This window comes from Anomaloglossus baeobatrachus, chromosome 4, assembly GCF_048569485.1.
Source record: "Anomaloglossus baeobatrachus isolate aAnoBae1 chromosome 4, aAnoBae1.hap1, whole genome shotgun sequence".
Lineage (NCBI taxonomy): Eukaryota > Metazoa > Chordata > Amphibia > Anura > Aromobatidae > Anomaloglossus > Anomaloglossus baeobatrachus.
Genome location: NC_134356.1, coordinates 100,159,696 through 100,178,916, shown reverse-complemented (window position 1 = coordinate 100,178,916; position 19,221 = coordinate 100,159,696). Strand labels below are relative to the sequence as shown.

At 40.4% G+C, this 19,221-nt stretch overlaps 1 protein-coding gene across 2 annotated transcripts in view; it reads right to left on the bottom strand.

Annotated features, from left to right (window-relative positions):
* Nucleotides 1–19,221, bottom strand: part of FSTL4 (follistatin like 4) — a 1,562,686-nt gene that overhangs the window by 493,732 nt on the left and 1,049,733 nt on the right. For both annotated transcript variants that reach the window (XM_075344490.1, XM_075344491.1), the window contains exon 6: nt 5,627–5,747. In XM_075344490.1, coding sequence (XP_075200605.1) covers nt 5,627–5,747 — 121 coding nt within the window. The remainder of the gene's footprint in view (nt 1–5,626; nt 5,748–19,221) is intronic.

Genomic DNA, 19,221 nt, shown 5'->3' with positions numbered 1-19,221 from the left:
GTTCAAGAGGGAAAAAATCAAGGTGTTGCAGTGGCCTAGTCAGTCTCCTGACCTTAACCCAATTGAAAACTTGTGGAAGGAGCTCAAGATTAAAGTCCACATGAGACACCCAAAGAACCTAGATAACTTGGAGAAGATCTGCATGGAGGAGTGGGCCAAGATAACTCCAGAGACCTGTGCCGGCCTGATCAGGTCTTATAAAAGACGATTATTAGCTGTAATTGCAAACAAGGGTTATTCCACAAAATATTAAACCTAGGGGTTGAATAATAATTGACCCACACTTTTATGTTGAAAATTTATTAAAATTTAACTGAGCAACATAACTTGTTGGCTTGTAAGATTTATGCATCTGTTAATAAATCCTGCTCTTGTTTGAAGTTTGCAGGCTCTAACTTATTTGCATCTTATCAAACCTGCTAAATCTGCAGGGGGTTAAATTCTACTTGTAGGCACTGTATATATATATATATATATATATATATATATATATATATATATATAATGTGTATATATATAGTAAAACAAACATCAGATATAAATCTTTGGGAATTCGTGAATATAGTAATTGTGACACGTAGAGAGACTGTTACTTTCATTACTGGTTAACAAAATTTAGATTCGGCAAGAAGGGTTTGCTGAGCAATGAGAGGTCAGCGATATCAGTGAAGTGAAAATGAAATGTTAAATAACGTAAAAATGTAGTTCAGCATACAGAATCAGGAAGCCAATATAGTTCTAAAAGTCTTGCATCTATGCCTGCCCAGTAATACATATTGCATATATTTGTCGTAAGCACTTGTAATTAGTGCTCCATAATGAATCAATCTGATTGTACTACCTGGACACTACAGCTAGAGCTATAGGGGTTAGCAAGAGCAGTTATCCTCACTATTCAACGCTTTATATACTGTCCCATATGTCCCATCCATAGGTCTTTAGGGTCATTGTATCCATGGTCTATGACGTCTCATGATTAACCCTGAATATTGCTAAGGGAGAAATGCATTGAGACGACATTGAGACATTTCATGGAATAGTAACAGCACTTAATCTCCACAAGAACTATGGCCTTTGCATCTACTGCTCTTGTGGATAACAATCAGCACAACTTAGATAAGTGTCTTTTATTCTTTTTCCCCCTTCTATCCTCTCTCACCTATCTTGACACCCATTTTACCCCCCAATAAGGATAATTAAGAGGTGCAGGGAAAGTCGACGTTAAACGAGGACATCACAGAATTTAGGATGAAAACTCCATTCTTAGGAAGGGTCTCTTGTAGGGTTGGCAATATAGGGTAAGGTTTATAATCCTTATCCCTATCACTACTATTTCTATTACAAACGATTACCCCTCCTAGTATCCCCAATTTATTGAAACTGCTGCTTTCTTCATTTTTTCAATTTGTACTGTTATTTATTGTACATCACAATTTGGTCAAGTTTCTTTTTGGTGTTTTTTAACTTAATGCTAATAAATATTTATATATTTTAATGGTAAGGGGATAAATTAAATTTTGGTCTTTTTTTGATATATGAGTATGCCATTTAAAATGTATTTTCTGAAAAAAAAATCCTACTGACAGATTCCAAATAATTAGTGTATTAAATATTTCACAAAACTAATCCCTATATTTTATGTAGAGTCTTTGTCGTGGAAACTAACATTTAAATATTATCGTGAATGCTTTTTTAATAGAAAACCATCTACTTGACAATATGTTTTCATTTATAGTAGTAAAAATAAGATTTAAATAAAATAATTACCATATTTTTCGGATTATAAGACGCACTTTTCCTCCCAAACATTTTGGAGGAAAAGAGGGGTGCGTCTTATAATTCGAATGTAGCAAACTGGAGTGGTGAATAGGGATCACAGGGGGCATGGGAGATGCTGTGGGCTGCGGGCTTACTGTGGGTGGTGGCCTGTGCTGGACGTGGTGGGCTCTGCTGCTGGCTTGGTGCTGGGCGCAGTGCTGCGGCCGGTAAGGCAGCACTGGATTATAAGATTGACCTCATATTTTTTCCCTTTTTTTTTCTTGAAATTTGTGGTACGTCTTACAATCTGGTATGTCTTATAAAACCAAAAGTCCATTTTTAAATCTTGACCAATAAATGTTCTGAGCTATCGAATAGATGTTAATTGATCAATTCTCAATTATTATTTTAAGCACTAAAATGATCATTGATTATGTTCATAATTATTATTAACAAGTGGTTAACTCCTTTCCACAAAAGAACATTACATTCACTTCCTAGAAAAGTGTCCTCCCATGTGGAGGGGGCTCAGGAGCTGCACTTCTTCCACACATGGCAGATACTGTCTATAACATACAGCCAGCATCTGTCTATAACTGCAGCTGGTGCTGAGTTTTGGCTGTTAACCATTAAAATGCCACACACAGGCTTCCATCACCCACCTTTCCCTCCATGACACAATTGACGGGGTATAATGAGTTACTATGATAGCTGAGGATTTGCTGAAATCCCTGTCTTTGTCATTTCAGTCTACTTGGGAAGCTCAGTCATAGGATAAGTGCCTTAGGCTAAGTTCACATTTCCGCTAAAATGTATAAGTCTTAATTCGCTGCTATGGTAAACAACGGAATCCATTTAGCGGATTCCGTTGTGTCCCATAGACTTGCATTAGTGGCGGATTGCAACTGATGACCCTGCGTTGCGTCTGCTGCGTCGCGGTCCATCGTTTTTTGACTGACCGCTGGGCGGGGAGCAACGCAGAATATAACGTTTTTCTGGCCGTCAAAATTGACGCACCACGCAGGAATCCGCCGCAGTCCGTCACGCTTGTAATGTATGTCTATGGTGCTGGATTCCGTCCTAATCCGTCTTACGACGGAATCCAGTGCTGGATTCCGTCATGCTCTACTGAGCATGCCCAGCAGGTTTGGCACACCCACTGGGCTGCCCAAACACAAACGGATCATGACTGATCCGTCAAAAAACGGACGCACAGCGGATGCAACGGACCAGTTTTTCTGTTTTTTTCTGTTTTTCCTGTGAAAGGAATCCTGTGAAAAACACATCCGTTGCATCAGATGACAACTTAAAAACGACTGATCCGTTGCTGACAGACCTGACGGATTTAAAACAACGGAAGTGTGAACCTAGCCTTAGAAGACAAGCTCACGGACAAGCTGTGAGGCAGATTAGTCAAAATTTCTGGGGTCAGATACTTAGAGAGCATGTCATCAACTAAGGGGAATGACAAAGACATTCTCAAGTCGTGGTCTGGGGTCAGAATACCAGGAGAATATTGGATAAATCAAAGGACTAAGGCAAACAGATGGTCAGAGGAGGTCCAAGATCTGAGCAATAGAGTAAGGCGGGCTTTGCACGTTGCGACATTGCAAGCCGATGCTGCGATGTCACACGCGATAGTCCCCGTCCCCGTCGTACGTGCGATATCTTGTGATAGCTGGCGTAGCGAAAATTATCGGTATGGCATCTTCACATGCACTCACCCGCCCTGCGACCGTCGCTCTGGCCGGTGACCCGCCTCCTTCCTAAGGGGGCGGGTCGTGCGGCGTCATAGCGACGTCACATGGCAGGCGGCCAATAGCGGCAGAGGGGCGGAGATGAAAAGGATGTAAACATCCCGCCCACCTCCTTCGTTCCGTAGAGCCGCCGGCGGCAGGTAAGGTGATGTTCCTCGCTCCTGCGGCGTAACACACAGCGATTTGTGCTGCCGCAGGAACGAGGAACTACACCGTACCTGTCGCGGCAGCATAATTATGGAAAAGTCGGAACCTGCACCGATGATACGATAACAACGCTTTTGAGCTCGTTAATCGTATCATCTAGGATTTACACACTACGATGTCGAAAGTGACGCCGGATGTGCGTCACTTTTGATTTGACCCCACCGACATCGCAGCTGCAATGTCGTAGTATGCAAAGTACTCCTAAGACACAGAGCACAGATAAAAGAGGCCAACATGCACCAATGAGCAAATGCTATGACTGGCAGTGATCTGGGACTTACTGCTCAGCTAAGTAGCTGGGCAATCACTGAGAACAGGGAACACCTGAAAAAACCCAGCACCTCCCAGTCTCAGATTGCACCAAACACACAGCTCAGCACAACCCTGATTCCACAGGGCAGCAAAGCTGTCACTCTCTAAGCCCAAGACACACTGACCAGAGGAATCAGGACACTAAGGTATTGCAGTATAGAATTGTATTTTTTGGTCAAGCCATCCTCATAAAAAAATGAATAATGAGCAATTAAATCATTGTATGTACACAAAATTGGTATAAGTAAAAACATCAGCTCACTGCATAAAAATCAAGCCATTACTCAGCCACATCAATAGATAAATAAAAATGTTATGGGTCTTGGAAAATGGCAACACAAAGCAATTATTTTATACAGTATTTCATCTTTTTTATTACCTAAACAAAAAAAATGAATGCCAATAAAACAAATGGTGGAATTGCAATCTCTTTTACGATTTTATAACACTTGGAATTTTTTCCCATGTTTCAGTACATTATATGGAAAAATGAATGGTGCCATTTAAAAAGAAAACATATCCGGCACCAAGCAAGCCATCACACATCTATGCCAATGGAGAAATTAAAAAGTTATACCTAGGTGAGAAAAAAACAAAATGTAAAAATGAAAAATGCCGTCCTTAAAGGAGAGGAAACATATTGTGAGGAAACTTCTCTGGTACGAATATATAAGCAATGCTGTGAACAGCAATGGTCTACTGAAAGGGGTTTACCACTACTTGGATAACCCCTTCTCATTCCTCTTGTTCAACCCCATGAAAATTAATAAGCCTATACTCACCTCCGATGCGGTCGTGGTTCCAGTGATTGGTGAAGCGGCTTTCCGGGGGCCCATGTTACATTGGTATGACACATGGGCCCCGTGATCAATCAGCACCCCTCATCTGTCTCCCCGCCTTCAGATGTTTAATCAGGAAACAAGCACAGCGCTCACATCCTGTACAAATGTCCAAAGGTGGGGAGACAGACACCGGTTGCTGATTGGTCATGGGGCCCGCGTGTCACAACAATGTCACGTAAGCACCGGGAATGCGGTTTTAGACGTCACTGGGACCCCGCTGGCACTGGAGGTGAGTATAGCCTTATGTGTTTTTACAAGGGTGAACAAGGAGAATGAAAAGGAGTTGTATAAGTAGTGGACAACGCTTTTAATACACAAAACCTTTTATTGCATATTACCACAACTGCATATACTGTACATAAACTATATGCAAAACCATTTTGCTGAACATACTGATATGCCTCTCTGTCTGTGTTAAGATTTTTGGAGAACATTGTAGGATACACAGAAATTATGAGCACATATAGTATTATTCACTGGGAAGGTTATATAAACTACGTGCCTCTATATTGCTTTTAGGATACAAGGCAGTTGTGCAGTGAACCATATCCACTGTGGTCTGCCCACGGACTATTCTTTGCTTCTCAGTACATCACATTACAAGAAGGATGGGTAATATACGTTCCTTTAGATATAGAATATAACTCCCATAATACAAAAATTGACAACTAAATTTGCAGTATGCCTAACATATTTTTGAACTTAGCATTTACATTTACATTAGAAATGTAATTTGTATAAATAACTTACGGAATGCAGTGTAAAGCTCCGGGAGAGTCAGGTAGCCATCCATATTGTAGTCATCAAATCGAAGCAGATCTCCCACACTGCAATCCAAAAAGTTCTCATCCAGCTCTTCATTCTTTGTGTACTAGAAGACATATGGAATATTAGAAGTAAATAATTAATCAGTAAAAGAATAAGAAGATTTATTCATAGTAACACTTGTTTATTTAGTTGATAAAAGGTAGTATTAATAAATGTAAATATTGGACATCAAATTACATTTGGACACTGTTTTGACATTGACCTGTAGACCTGGTCATAACAATTGAGGTCGTAGCAATCGTGACTGTGACCGGGCCCAGGGGTACAGGAGATCCACTTGCTTTAGGGACTGTTTCATTTGGATGTTCACCCTAGGGCATGCATCCAGTTGAAATACATTGCAGCACAGAGACCCGTCAGGACTCTGCAATGCGATGTGCAGGCCGCCAATAAAAACTATGAATATTTACTGCTCCCCACACCCATAATCCAGGGCATGAGGAGCAAAGAATATGCTGGCACCATGCGGCTGACTGGGCTGTAATTGAGCGTGTCACACATGACAGTGATGTCATGCACTGCCCTGCTCACGTGCTGGTCAGTTGCGGCATGCCATCATCGGAGGAGGACACCGGGTGAGCAGGTGGCACCAGGATGCAGCCAGGATGGGGACATAAACCAGGCTGGGGCCGTTATGTGGACATGTATACCAGGATGTGACATATATACAAGGATGTGGCCATTATGGAGACATCTATACCAGGATGGGGACATATATACCAGGATGGGGCCATTATGGGGACATATATACCAGGATCAGAGCATGATGGAGACGTATATACCAGGATGGACCATGAAGAGGACATATATAGCAGAGTGAGGCTATGATGAGGCCATATATACCAGGAAGGGGCCATATATTTCAGGATATAGCTATAATGAGGTCATACACCAGGAAGTGGCCCTGGATGAGCGACAGTAGTACAGGATGTGGGTCAGTACTACATAATAAAGGGGAGGATGGCAACTCGTATGTTTTTATAGGATTTACAGTTAGGTCCAGAAATATTTGGACAGTGACACAATTTTCGCGAGTTGGGCTCTGAATGCCACCACATTGGATTTGAAATGAAACCTCTACAACAGAATTCAAGTGCAGATTGTAACGTTTAATTTGAAGGTTTGAACAAAAATATCTGATAGAAATTGTAGGAATTGTACACATTTCTTTACAAACACTCCACATTTTAGGAGGTCAAAAGTAATTGGACAAATAAACCAAACCCAAACAAAATATTTTTATTTTCAATATTTTGTTGCGAATCCTTTGGAGGCAATCACTGCCTTAAGTCTGGAACCCATGGACATCACCAAACGCTGGGTTTCCCCCTTCTTAATGCTTTGCCAGGCCTTTACAGCCGCAGCCTTCAGGTCTTGCTTGTTTGTGGGTCTTTCCGTCTTAAGTCTGGATTTGAGCAAGTGAAATGCATGCTCAATTGGGTTAAGATCTGGTGATTGACTTGGCCATTGCAGAATGTTCCACTTTTTTGCACTCATGAAATCTTGGGTAGCTTTGGCTGTATGCTTGGGGTCATTGTCCATCTGTACTATGAAGCGCCGTCCGATCAACTTTGCGGCATTTGGCTGAATCTGGGCTGAAAGTATATCCCGGTACACTTCAGAATTCATCCGGCTACTCTTGTCTGCTGTTATGTCATCAATAAACACAAGTGACCCAGTGCCATTGAAAGCCATGCATGCCCATGCCATCACGTTGCCTCCACCATGTTTTACAGAGGATGTGGTGTGCCTTGGATCATGTGCCGTTCCCTTTCTTCTCCAAACTTTTTTCTTCCCATCATTCTGGTACAGGTTGATCTTTGTCTCATCTGTCCATAGAATACTTTTCCAGAACTGAGCTGGCTTCATGAGGTGTTTTTCAGCAAATTTAACTCTGGCCTGTCTATTTTTGGAATTGATGAATGGTTTGCATTTAGATGGGAACCCTTTGTATTTACTTTCATGGAGTCTTCTCTTTACTGTTGACTTAGAGACAGATACACCTACTTCACTGAGAGTGTTCTGGACTTCAGTTGATGTTGTGAACGGGTTCTTCTTCACCAAAGAAAGTATGCGGCGATCATCCACCACTGTTGTCATCCATGGACGCCCAGGCCTTTTTGAGTTCCCAAGCTCACCAGTCAATTCCTTTTTTCTCAGAATGTACCCGACTGTTGATTTTGCTACTCCAAGCATGTCTGCTATCTCTCTGATGGATTTTTTCTTTTTTTTCAGCCTCAGGATGTTCTGCTTCACCTCAATTGAGAGTTCCTTAGACCGCATGTTGTCTGGTCACAGCAACAGCTTCCAAATGCAAAACCACACACCTGTAATCAACCCCAGACCTTTTAACTACTTAATTGATTACAGGTTAACGAGGGAGACACCTTCAGAGTTAATTGCAGCCCTTAGAGTCCCTTGTCCAATTACTTTTGGTCCCTTGAAAAAGAGGAGGCTATGCATTACAGAGCTATGATTCCTAAACCCTTTCTCCGATTTGGATGTGAAAACTCTCATATTGCAGCTGGGAGTGTGCACTTTCAGCCCATATTATATATATAATTGTATTTCTGAACATGTTTTTGTAAACAGCTAAAATAACAAAACTTGTGTCACTGTCCAAATATTTCTGGACCTAACTGTAGAACACTACAACTGCCTATATATCTGACTATGTGGGGGGCAGGATCAAACATTGCACTGTGACCGATCGGACTCTAGTTACGCCACTGCCTGTAGACTAAAAATTCAGGCTCTTCTAACTTTAGTAATATAGTAAACATTATGAAGTTATGAAGTGGTGCCACTAATGTAACATCCCTGCACTTAATCTCATACTTACCAGCTGCCCTTTTCATCTGTTATCGGCACCACTCCGGTTGGTCTCCAGTAATTTGTGACCTGCCAGATCACTTCAGTGTTTGCTGGAGCACTCCATAAGTGACAACTCAATGTTAGTCTGAGAGCCAGAATGAGGCCCTCATAGACTTGCAATAAGAGCTTGTGACCATCACCTCTGATGTCCGCTCAGTCAGAAGTTGCAGTCAGGACCACAGAAGCACTAGGAAGAGCTGAAGACAGTAGGTTGTGAATATAAACCTAGATGCAGAGACCATACATTAGTAGCACCACTCCAGAGCTTATTTAAGCAAAACATAATTTTAAAACTATTTAGTAAGCTGTTTAGAATATTCCATATAGCAATTTCTAGTTTTAAAACATCATTTTAGTTTGAATTCCATCAATTGGGTCTCATAATAGACTTTCTGTTGTGTAGAATAGGGTTCTCTAACAAGCAGACATATTTCTCATTTGCAGCAGGTCTGCAAATGAGGCAGAATCCTTCGGCCCGTGAGCACCAGACCTCCTGAGACTATCACTGCCCCCTCTGGTGGGCCACTGATGGCAGCACTTCTGAATGTGTGTTCTCGGAGGCATAATTAATTAAAATATATCATTGTGCACAAGCTGGTTCTCTGGACCGTAATACCATCCATTGGCCAGCAGCTGAAATTGGTGCACACACCGCATGCAGTATATGACATTACTGCCATGTGCCGACCCCGCTATAGAGAAGAAGAGGACACTGTTAGCTGAGGGAGTGGGGATAGGTGAGAAGAATCTTTTTTTTATTAAAGTATTTGTGAAGAGTGAGTGGCTCAATTGGGGACATTGCCACAAGTTGGGGAACATTAGTGCAAGATGGGAACAAGGATTGGGGTCATTACAACAAGATAGGACCAGGATGGGGAGACATTGCTACATGACAGGGACCAGGACAGAGACCTTACTACAAGATGGGTAATAGGATGGAGACATTACTACAAAATAGAGACCAAAATAAGGACATTTTTACAAGATGAGAACCAAAATTGGCAACATTGCAACAAAATGAGGACCAGGATGGGGGACATTTTTGAAAGATGGGGATCAGGATGGGGAAATAACTACAAGATGGTGGAAATTTTGAAAAGATGGGGAAGAGATTGAGGTCCTTGTTACAACATGAAGGCCAGAATTACTATATGGGGCTAATTGTAAAAAAAGATCACTGTATGGTGCCATTTGAAGGAAAATAAAAAAGTATAAATAATGAAACATTTTTTGCCTCTAAAAATGTTTTTATGTACAAATTTAAGCAGTGCAAAAAAATGTTTGTTTTCCCCACTTTCCTAATAACCCAACTTTTAACAGTGTACAATAACCCATATGATGAATGCCATTAAAAAATGAATTAACACACCAAAATTGTTAAAAATGGTATCTCGGAAAATATCATATATTCCTGCAAAGAATATGGCCCATCAATTTAATTTTTTTCTATGTACGGCCCATATACCCAGCCAAGTTTGAGACCCCTGGTGTAGATAAATCACTTTTCAGCAATTATTTCATTATGTTCACAAGTAGGTTTACAGTAAATGCGATACACTTTATTAATCCCAAGGGAAATTATGGAAAAGCCTATAGATAACATAAAGTGCACCATTCACAATAGGTGGTAGACACATATCTGCTTTCGCTCAACCCACAATAACCTTGCACAAATTAAACAGTAGGCATCAGTAAAAATCCATAAAATAAATCACCATTACTCAATAAAATGTATAAGTGATTCATTCCTTTCCCCATTCCACTTCTGACAGGATAACTTAGATAAAATGTTAAAAATATAACTTTTTGGTTAGTGCACATGTTTGAGTTGTCCGTTCCTTCTGTTAATTATGAAGGCATTCATTCAAATTAGAATCAAGTAGATTGCTGATTGAATAATAATTTAATGATCATTTAATGAATGATTATAATGCCAACACAGTGATATAGTTTTTAGTCTATATTGCCCATTATAGTCATTCAACCTGATCTTGATATACTTCTTTAGTGACACTGGTCAATGAGCAAATGACCTTTCTGGGAATATCATCATAAGTGATCAATCTTTCCTTTGAAAGAAAAATGTTTCTTCTGACTTTTAGGTTACAAACATCAAACACGGTTGTGAAGATCTGAATTTGTGGGTTGTATTAATCACCATGTCAGGTTAACGATGCAACTTTTTTTTCTTAAGTACTCAATCTTACAGCAACCATAGTCCTTATGCTTCTCTAGACGACGGATATTACAACCACAGCGCATGTATCCAATGTATCCAGCTCCAGCCGGCAACAACAATCATTAGGATAGTTCATCAAATCCAGATGACAGGTATACCGTAGCACGTGTATCCAGCTTCAATCTCTACAGTCCATTCATTGGCACCAGGACCTGGCCACAGCAAAAGCTCCCTCCATGTCACAGCACTAACTCCTCCCTAACCAATGTATGGCTTGTTGTTCTACCTCTCCTTGGATCAACCACCTGGATGGGCAGAAGTACTAATCACACCCACCCCCTTAGACATTTTCTACATGAAGTTAAAATAATGAGAGCTCCAGAAGCTCAATCTCCAGCCCTGTCTGCAGGATTGCCTATTAGAGAGGCACCCTGAAAAGAAGAACAAAAGACTCACAACCCTCCACCAGATGCACAACAATGAATTCTACTGCAAGCCTGATTACATTAAAGTCCATTGAGGTCAACTAGGATGATACACTGATACAACCCCTTTCCCCTTCAAATTGTGTACCTTAACTCTAGAACTACTGGACTCGTGACACCTATATAGAAATACATGGTGCAAAGTAGTCAAAATGACTACCTCAGTAGTTCTAGTGTTAAACTGATGAGCAAGCAATCGCAAATAAAACACAAAAATAAGATTGACGTAACTGGCGCTCCATGCTGTAAAAAGTCCACTCTACATCCATTAGTCCAATAGTCATTAGTTCATGTCCATCTCCTCACACTGGCTGACCTAATTTCATGAGATGACGGTCAGTGATCAGTTGACAAAAATGATAGTTTGTTAATTTTGCTTGAAATAATTAATGGTAATCAACTGTAATCCCCTATGTATGGACTTCTTAAGGCCACATATATGTAGAATGTCTGTTGGCTAAACGATATTTCGGCTGAAAGCCATCCCATCCATCTTTCCCATACTCGGCTTTGATGAGACCCAGGACAGTTCTGTTAAAGATGTACACATCCGCACTACAGGTCAAAAGGAATCCAGAGTGATCACCTGTGCCTCATTACACTCAATGGCTCCTTTGGTGATTCATTAGTAATTCAGTTATGGTAGTGACAGGAAAGTATGGCGCCTGACGCAACACACACAACACAAAAAAAGGGTGCACCGGAGACACTATGATAATAGTGGGCCCTAGCTCTAGTGAGGGGTAAGATGGGACACCTCCATCACTCATCTGCAGCTGTACTCTGCTCTCATGACCAGTCCCTATACAAGTTCCGCAACTGTCATCAATCAGGATATCTTAGACCCTGGCAGACCCTTTAATAGCTCTGGCTAGTAAGCTGGCAGGTGAGTGACACTAGCCCCACTGCTCCAAAAATACACACCAGGGGAAGGAAAGACAGACAGGGGAAACACAGCAACAGAGAGCTGCAGTCAGAACCAGGACTGCAAGCTACACAGCAACTTGCTGAGAGGGCTCCCTCTCCTCCTTCCACCTCCAGGCTCAGCATCCAAACATATGAAAATAACCGTCTCCCTCTACAGGAAGCAAAGGGTATATATAGGGACAGGGAGTAGTCCAAACAGGAAATACCTGAGAAGGTAATGAGAATGTTTGCTGGGAAGGAATACTGCCATTAATCCATACATCACCAAAAGAAAGGTAATACATTAAATATAGAGAGCCTTGCATGGAAATGACTCTAATGACCTGAATCTGTCACCAGTCTCATAATGCAGAGAGACAGCCGTGACAAGTTCCTTTAGAATCTCATTTTTCAGGGATTTAAATAAAACAATTCCCTGTTTCAGTGCTTATTGTACAATATGATATGTTTTCTTAAGCCAATGCATGACCTACTTGACTTGGTTACACCCTGACACATATATCATGGTGTTATCACACGCCTTTTGCTCAAACCTCTGTAATAGCATTCTTATGATGCTTCTTTGGTGTTGTTTTGTACAGTGTGGCAATATTCTTACAGTATGTGCTAGTACCCTTAGTGGAATTAAATATTCAGTCGATAAATCAGTTAGTCAACCATTCTATCAATTTGATTTATTTGTAGGATAATTGTTTTTGTGTGTATTTTTATATTTTATGTTGTACTTTTTCATTTACTCTTTTAAAATGTGTTCTAAATATCTTTTGATGTTTTAATATAATGATTCAGTTTAAGACTTTAATTTATTATTTTGTCCATATTCCCCTAGGGAAATCCCTGTGTTATAGTTGACCATTTAATTTTAAGAAAATATATTTTTAGCACCTTTTACATTATCTATAGTGTTTATAATTGATTGGAATTTTGAGTCATTACATATTTTATGTATTTTTCTGAAAGTTGTAAGTTTACACTTATTTGTTTTCTTGAGCAAAGTGACTAAATATCTCAAACAATTGTTTGTTTTTTTTTAAATGTTCATTTTTAGCTTGCATTTGACTAGCTTTGTAATTCAGAAACTTTAACATGCTGCTTCAGAAGCCAATAAATAATTTTTAGAGGTGTAGGAGATAAGCCCAGACATTACTTCAGAAACGAAGAAGGAATCGTTGTGTTCTGTGTGCAAGTAGAGGTTTGCGAGTTAAAGGTCTAAACTACTCTGTAATCCACAGGGCTATCAAAATGTATCCAGAGTCACTGGGGCTGTAAAACATTGTTTTGTAAAAGTCTCACCGGAATAAAATGCTATTCAGTTGAAAGTGTTTCTCAGCAGAAACAGATAGGTGCATGTCATGAAACCTTTATCAAGATATAAAACTAGAAACAGCATGTTAAACACAAGACTGGATGTAGAAAAGAGGCAATTATCCCTGCATCCACTACCTTGTCTCATTGCAACATTTTAACCACTTTGCCAGAATCAGAACACTTTTGGAGATTGTTGAATATTTGATTTTAGAACTAAATATACCATCACTCAGATATACCACTAAAATCATATATGCGTCCAAGTATAAATGAGCGACAATAATATTCCACATTATTGTACCTGGGATCTACAGTGGGTACAAAAAGTAGACCCCTATTTCCTTACATCTTCAGATTACTGTCAACGATGTGACTTGTTGGATAATGAAGGATAGGGCCCTATTACTGTCCCTCATGCTAGGGAGTCCTATGCTATTCCTAACTCTCAGGGATACTCCTGATGGTGGAGATGCCTGTTCCTGGCCCTGCAGGTAGGAAACTACAAAATACAACTGGGGTAAACTACACAAGCACACAAAGCAACAAGAACTACACGCACCAGATAGTCTAGGACACCGCACCAGACTAGCTAATATAAACTATAGCTAGTATAGGAGGTAGGACGCAGCCATTTTCAGATCTCTCCAGAGATACTCAATTGGGTTTAGGTCATGGCTCTGGCTGGGCCACTCAAGAATGGTCACAGAGTTGTTCTGAAGCCACTGCTTTTCTATTTTAGCTGTGTGCTTAGGGTCATTCTCTTGCTGGAAGGTGAACCTTCGGCCAAGTCTGAGGTCCAGATCACTCTGGGAGAGCTTTTCTTCCAGGATATCATATTTCCTTCAATTACAACCAGTTATCCTGTCCCTGCAGCTGAAAAACACCCCCATAGCATGATGCTGCCACCACCATGTATCACTGTTGGAATTGTATTGTGCAGGTGATGAGCAGTGTCTGGTTTTCACCCTTTGTTTCATTGCAGCCATTTGGTAAATTCAAAAAAGTTCATTTTTTTATCATTAATGTACACTCTGCATCCCATCTTGACAGAAAAAAACAGAAATGTAGACATTTTTGCAAATTTATTAAACAGAAAAAAAAATGAAATATCACATGGTCATAAGTATTCAGACCCTTTGCTCAGACACTCATATTTAAGTCACATGCTGTCCATTTCTTTGTGACCCTCCTTGAGATGGTTCTACTCCTTCATGGGAGTCCAGCTGTGTGTAACTAAACTGATAGGACATGATTTGGAAAGGCACACACCTGTCTATATACAGTCATATGAAAATGTTTGGGCACCCCTATTAATGTTAACCTTTTTTCTTTATAACAATTTGGGTTTTTGCAACAGCTATTTCGGTTTCATATATCTAATAACTGATGGACTGAGTAATATTTCTGGATTGAAATGAGGTTTATTGTATGTTTATTCCCATCTTCTTAATTGGCCAATGCCTGGTGAACATTGCAAAAGTCCTTATTTACTTTACTTTTTGTATAAATTCCAGTCTGTTCCGCAATTATCTCACATTTTCTATTTTATTGTTTAGAGGAGAGAAGCAGAAGAACCCCTTATCAACCAGCTGTAAACAATAATATAGAAAAGGTGAAGGGTAATTTAAACATGAATTAAATTCCACTTTATATTTAATAAGGCTGGCGGGGGATCTCCTAATGCTTGTTATCACTCCTTAAAACCATTGAGTTGTGCAGAATGGCTACAAGACGTGCATGTGTGGTTTCTAAAGTGAACCCTATGGTACAGTCATATGAAAAAGTTTGGGCACCCCTATTAATGTTAACCTTTTTTCTTTATAACAATTTGGGTTTTTGCAACAGCTATTTCAGTTTCATATATCTAATAACTGATGGACTGAGTAATATTTCTGGATTGAAATGAGGTTTATTGTACTAACAGAAAATGGGCAATCCGCATTTAAACTAAATTTGACCGGTACATAAGTATGGGCACCTCAACATAAAAGTGACATTAATATTTTGTAGATCCTCCTTTTGCAAAAATAACAGCCTCTAGTCGCTTCCTGTAGCTTTTAATGAGTTCCTGGATCCTGGATGAAGGTATATTTGACCATTCCTGTTTACAAAACAATTCCAGCTCAGTTAAGTTTGATGGTCGCCGAGCATGGACAGCCCGCTTCAAATCATCCCACAGATTTTCAATGATATTCAGGTCTGGGGACTCGGATGGCCATTCCAGAACATTGTAATTGTTCCTCTGCATGAATGCCTGAGTAGATTTGGAGCGGTGTTTTGGATCATTGTCTTGCTGAAATATCCATCCCCTGTGTAACTTCAACTTCGTCACTGATTCTTGCACATTATTGTCAAGAATCTGCTGATACTGAGTTGAATCCATGCGACCCTCAACTTTAACAAGATTCCCGGTGTCGGCATTGGCCACACAGCCCCAAAGCATGATGGAACCTCCACCAAATTTTACTGTGGGTAGCAAGTGCTTTTCTTGGAATGCCGTGTTTTTTTGCCTCCATACATAACGCCTTTTGTATGATCAAACAACTCAATCTTTGTTTCATCAGTCCACAGGACCTTCTTCCAAAATGTAACTGGCTTGTCCAAATGTGCTTTTGCATACCTCAGGCGACTCTGTTTGTGGCGTGCTTGCAGAAACGGCTTCTTTCGCATCACTCTCCCATACAGATTCTCCTTGTGCAACGTGTGCTGTATTGTTGACCGATGCACAGTGACACCATCTGCAGCAAGATGATGCTGCAGGTCTTTGGAGGTGGTCTGTTGATTGTCCTTGACTGTTCTCACCATTCTTCTGCTCTGCCTTTCTGATATTTTTCTTGGCCTGCCACTTCTGGGCTTCACAAGAACTGTACCTGTGTTCTTCCATTTCCTTACTATGTTCCTCACAGTGGAAACTGACAGCTTAAATCTCTGAGACAACTTTTTGTATCCTTCCCCTGAACAACTATGTTGAATAATCTTTGTTTTCAGATCATTTGAGAGTTTTTTTGAGGAGCCCATGATGCCACTCTTCATAGGAAATTCAAATAGGAGAACAACGTGCAAGTGGCCACCTAAAATACCTTTTCTCATGATTGGATACACCTGCCTATGAAGTTCAAAGCTCAATGAGGTTACACAACCAATTTAGTGCTTTAGTAAGTCAGTAAAAAGTAGTTAGGAGTCTTCAAATCAAGAAATTGATAAGGGTGCCCATACTTATGCACCTGTCGAATTTTGTTTAAATGCGGATTGCACATTTTCTGATAGTACAATAAACCTCATTTCAATCCAGAAATATTACTCAGTCCATCAGTTATTAGATATATGAAACTGAAATAGCTGTTGCAAAAACCCAAATTGTTATAAAGAAAAAAGGTTAACATTAATAGGGGTGCCCAAACTTTTTCATATGACTGTATATTGTTCATTCTTGGTCTGAACAGTCCAAGAAATAAAATTGAAGGGATGGCACTCAAAGGTAAATTACAGCTTTCATCACGTTGCAGGTCCTGATGAAGCGCTGTGTGGGCACGAAACGGCCGTAGTCTGTCTACCTGTGTCCCGCACCTACCCTCCCAATTGTCTGTATATGTGGTGTGAAGAAAATAAAAGAGCTGTAATTTACCGGTGAGTGCCAGCCCTTCATTTTTGTTTTTTTGGACTGTTTGCTTCTATGCCATGGATTGAGCAACACCGGCTTCAGCGATTCTTCACTTTTTCCTCCTCATGTTTAAGGTCTAAATGTAGTGCAGCAATGTCGGTATTCTCTAATAGGATCCTTATTCTGTCTGTCTACAAAAATGGCAGCATCCTCACACAATCCTTTCCAGAGGAGGAATAGATTATTAATAAATCTTGACCGGAATTAAAGAGGGAGCCTGCGATGTACCAGTATTGGGGCTCGATTCCACCCATAAACAAATATTGCATACATTTATGTGATTTACAACTCCTATGGAGTTGGGTTTGTTACAAGTGCAGAACTTAATACTGCCTACCAATGGTTTCTTTGAGAACCTCTATATTTTTTCCTGGTGGTAATATTGTTATAGCTAATGTTTATTTGGGCCTTAAAAGTAATATATCAGGTCCAATATGAACCCAAAACCACGAGCAGTTCTGGGTGCATATTGCTAATCCCTGCCTATCAATACCTGTATACACTAGCATAGATAAAGAGATTTTTAGAAAACGTATTTCTAAAGATCATATATTATATGCTAATAGACCCGAGGGTGTTAGTTCCCTTGTTCAGCCCACATAGCATGTTAGCACAGCCCTGTGGGCGTACTAACATGCTAATGAATGTGCAGCAAAGCCACACATACCTCACTCTTGATGGTGTCCCGTGGAGGATGGTAATGCACTGTGCATGATCGGGAGTCTCGGGACTTCTGATCATGTGCATTAAACTGGTGCCGTGTGTAAGCTTCCCCTCTACAATGAGAAAGGAGCCAGCACGATCTGAAATTGGCATGCATCATATAAAAAGTGCAAATTCACAGATTTATTCCAACTGTACTATAATAAAAATATGAGATTTTTTGCAAATAATTGATCAATTCTTTGAGCCACCCCTGCCAACATCACGGCAAATCTCAATAGGGGGGTCCTAACCTAGTATTTCATGTGCCATGTGGCCTCCTAGATAAAGTTAAAAGCAGAACCATAATGGAGCACACATACCTGTAACCTGTATATAGCCACTGCCATGTTACAAAAGAGGCAATTATGGATAGAGGCCAGCCCAGGTCCCAGTATGTGGAGCAAGCTCTACACCTACCAGGACTATATCAGAACTGACCCTCCCAGTGCCAGACAGCAACCATTTGCTCCATTATGGTTCTGTTGTTAACTTTATCTAGGAGGCCGCATGGCACATGAAATACATAATATAGTGCAGGACCCCCCTATTGAGATTTGCCGTGACGTTGGCAGGGGTGGCTCAAAGAATTGATCAATTATTTGCTAAAAATCTCAATTTATATTATAGTACAGTTGGAATAAATCTGTGAATTTTCACTTTTTATATGATGCATGCCATTTTCAGATCATGCTGGCTCCCCTCTCTCCCTCTACAGTGAAAAATGAAGTAAACCAATTCTGTAGTGGCCGCGCTCTCCGTAGTAATGATTTTAAAAACTCTTGTCCTCAAATTTGAGGACAAGAGTTTTTAAAATCATTACTACGGGGAGCGCGGCCACTACAGAATTGGTTTACTTCATTTTTAACTTTTTCACTTGTGGTAATCCGAGGCAGGACCATAAACAGGATCAATTCAAGGCAAGCAGCAGACCCGGATAAGGAGACTTTGGAAAAGTCATATATGCCTGAAGTTTTGGGTCAAAAGGTGAGTGCATAAAACTTCAATAAAAAAAGGGCACCAGAGAGCCACTTTGATAATGCGCTGAGATTGGCGCCGCGTGTTTGTTTTTTATTATATACCCTGCAGGGAATCACCTTCCCTCTACAGTGAGGTATAGTGCTCATGACCAGAAAGTCACGGGTACTCCGGATCATGCGCACTGCGCAGCCATCCTCTGCCGGCCGCCATCAAGACTAAGGTATGTGTGGCATCACTGCACATTCATTAGCATGTTAGTACGCTCCCATGGGTGTGCTAATATGCTATGGGGGCCGACTAGCCAAGGGAACTAAATCCCTTTCGACTAGTCGATGGCGTCATTAGCATATAATATACGATCATTAGAAAACTTTTTTTATATATGCTACTAAATACAGGG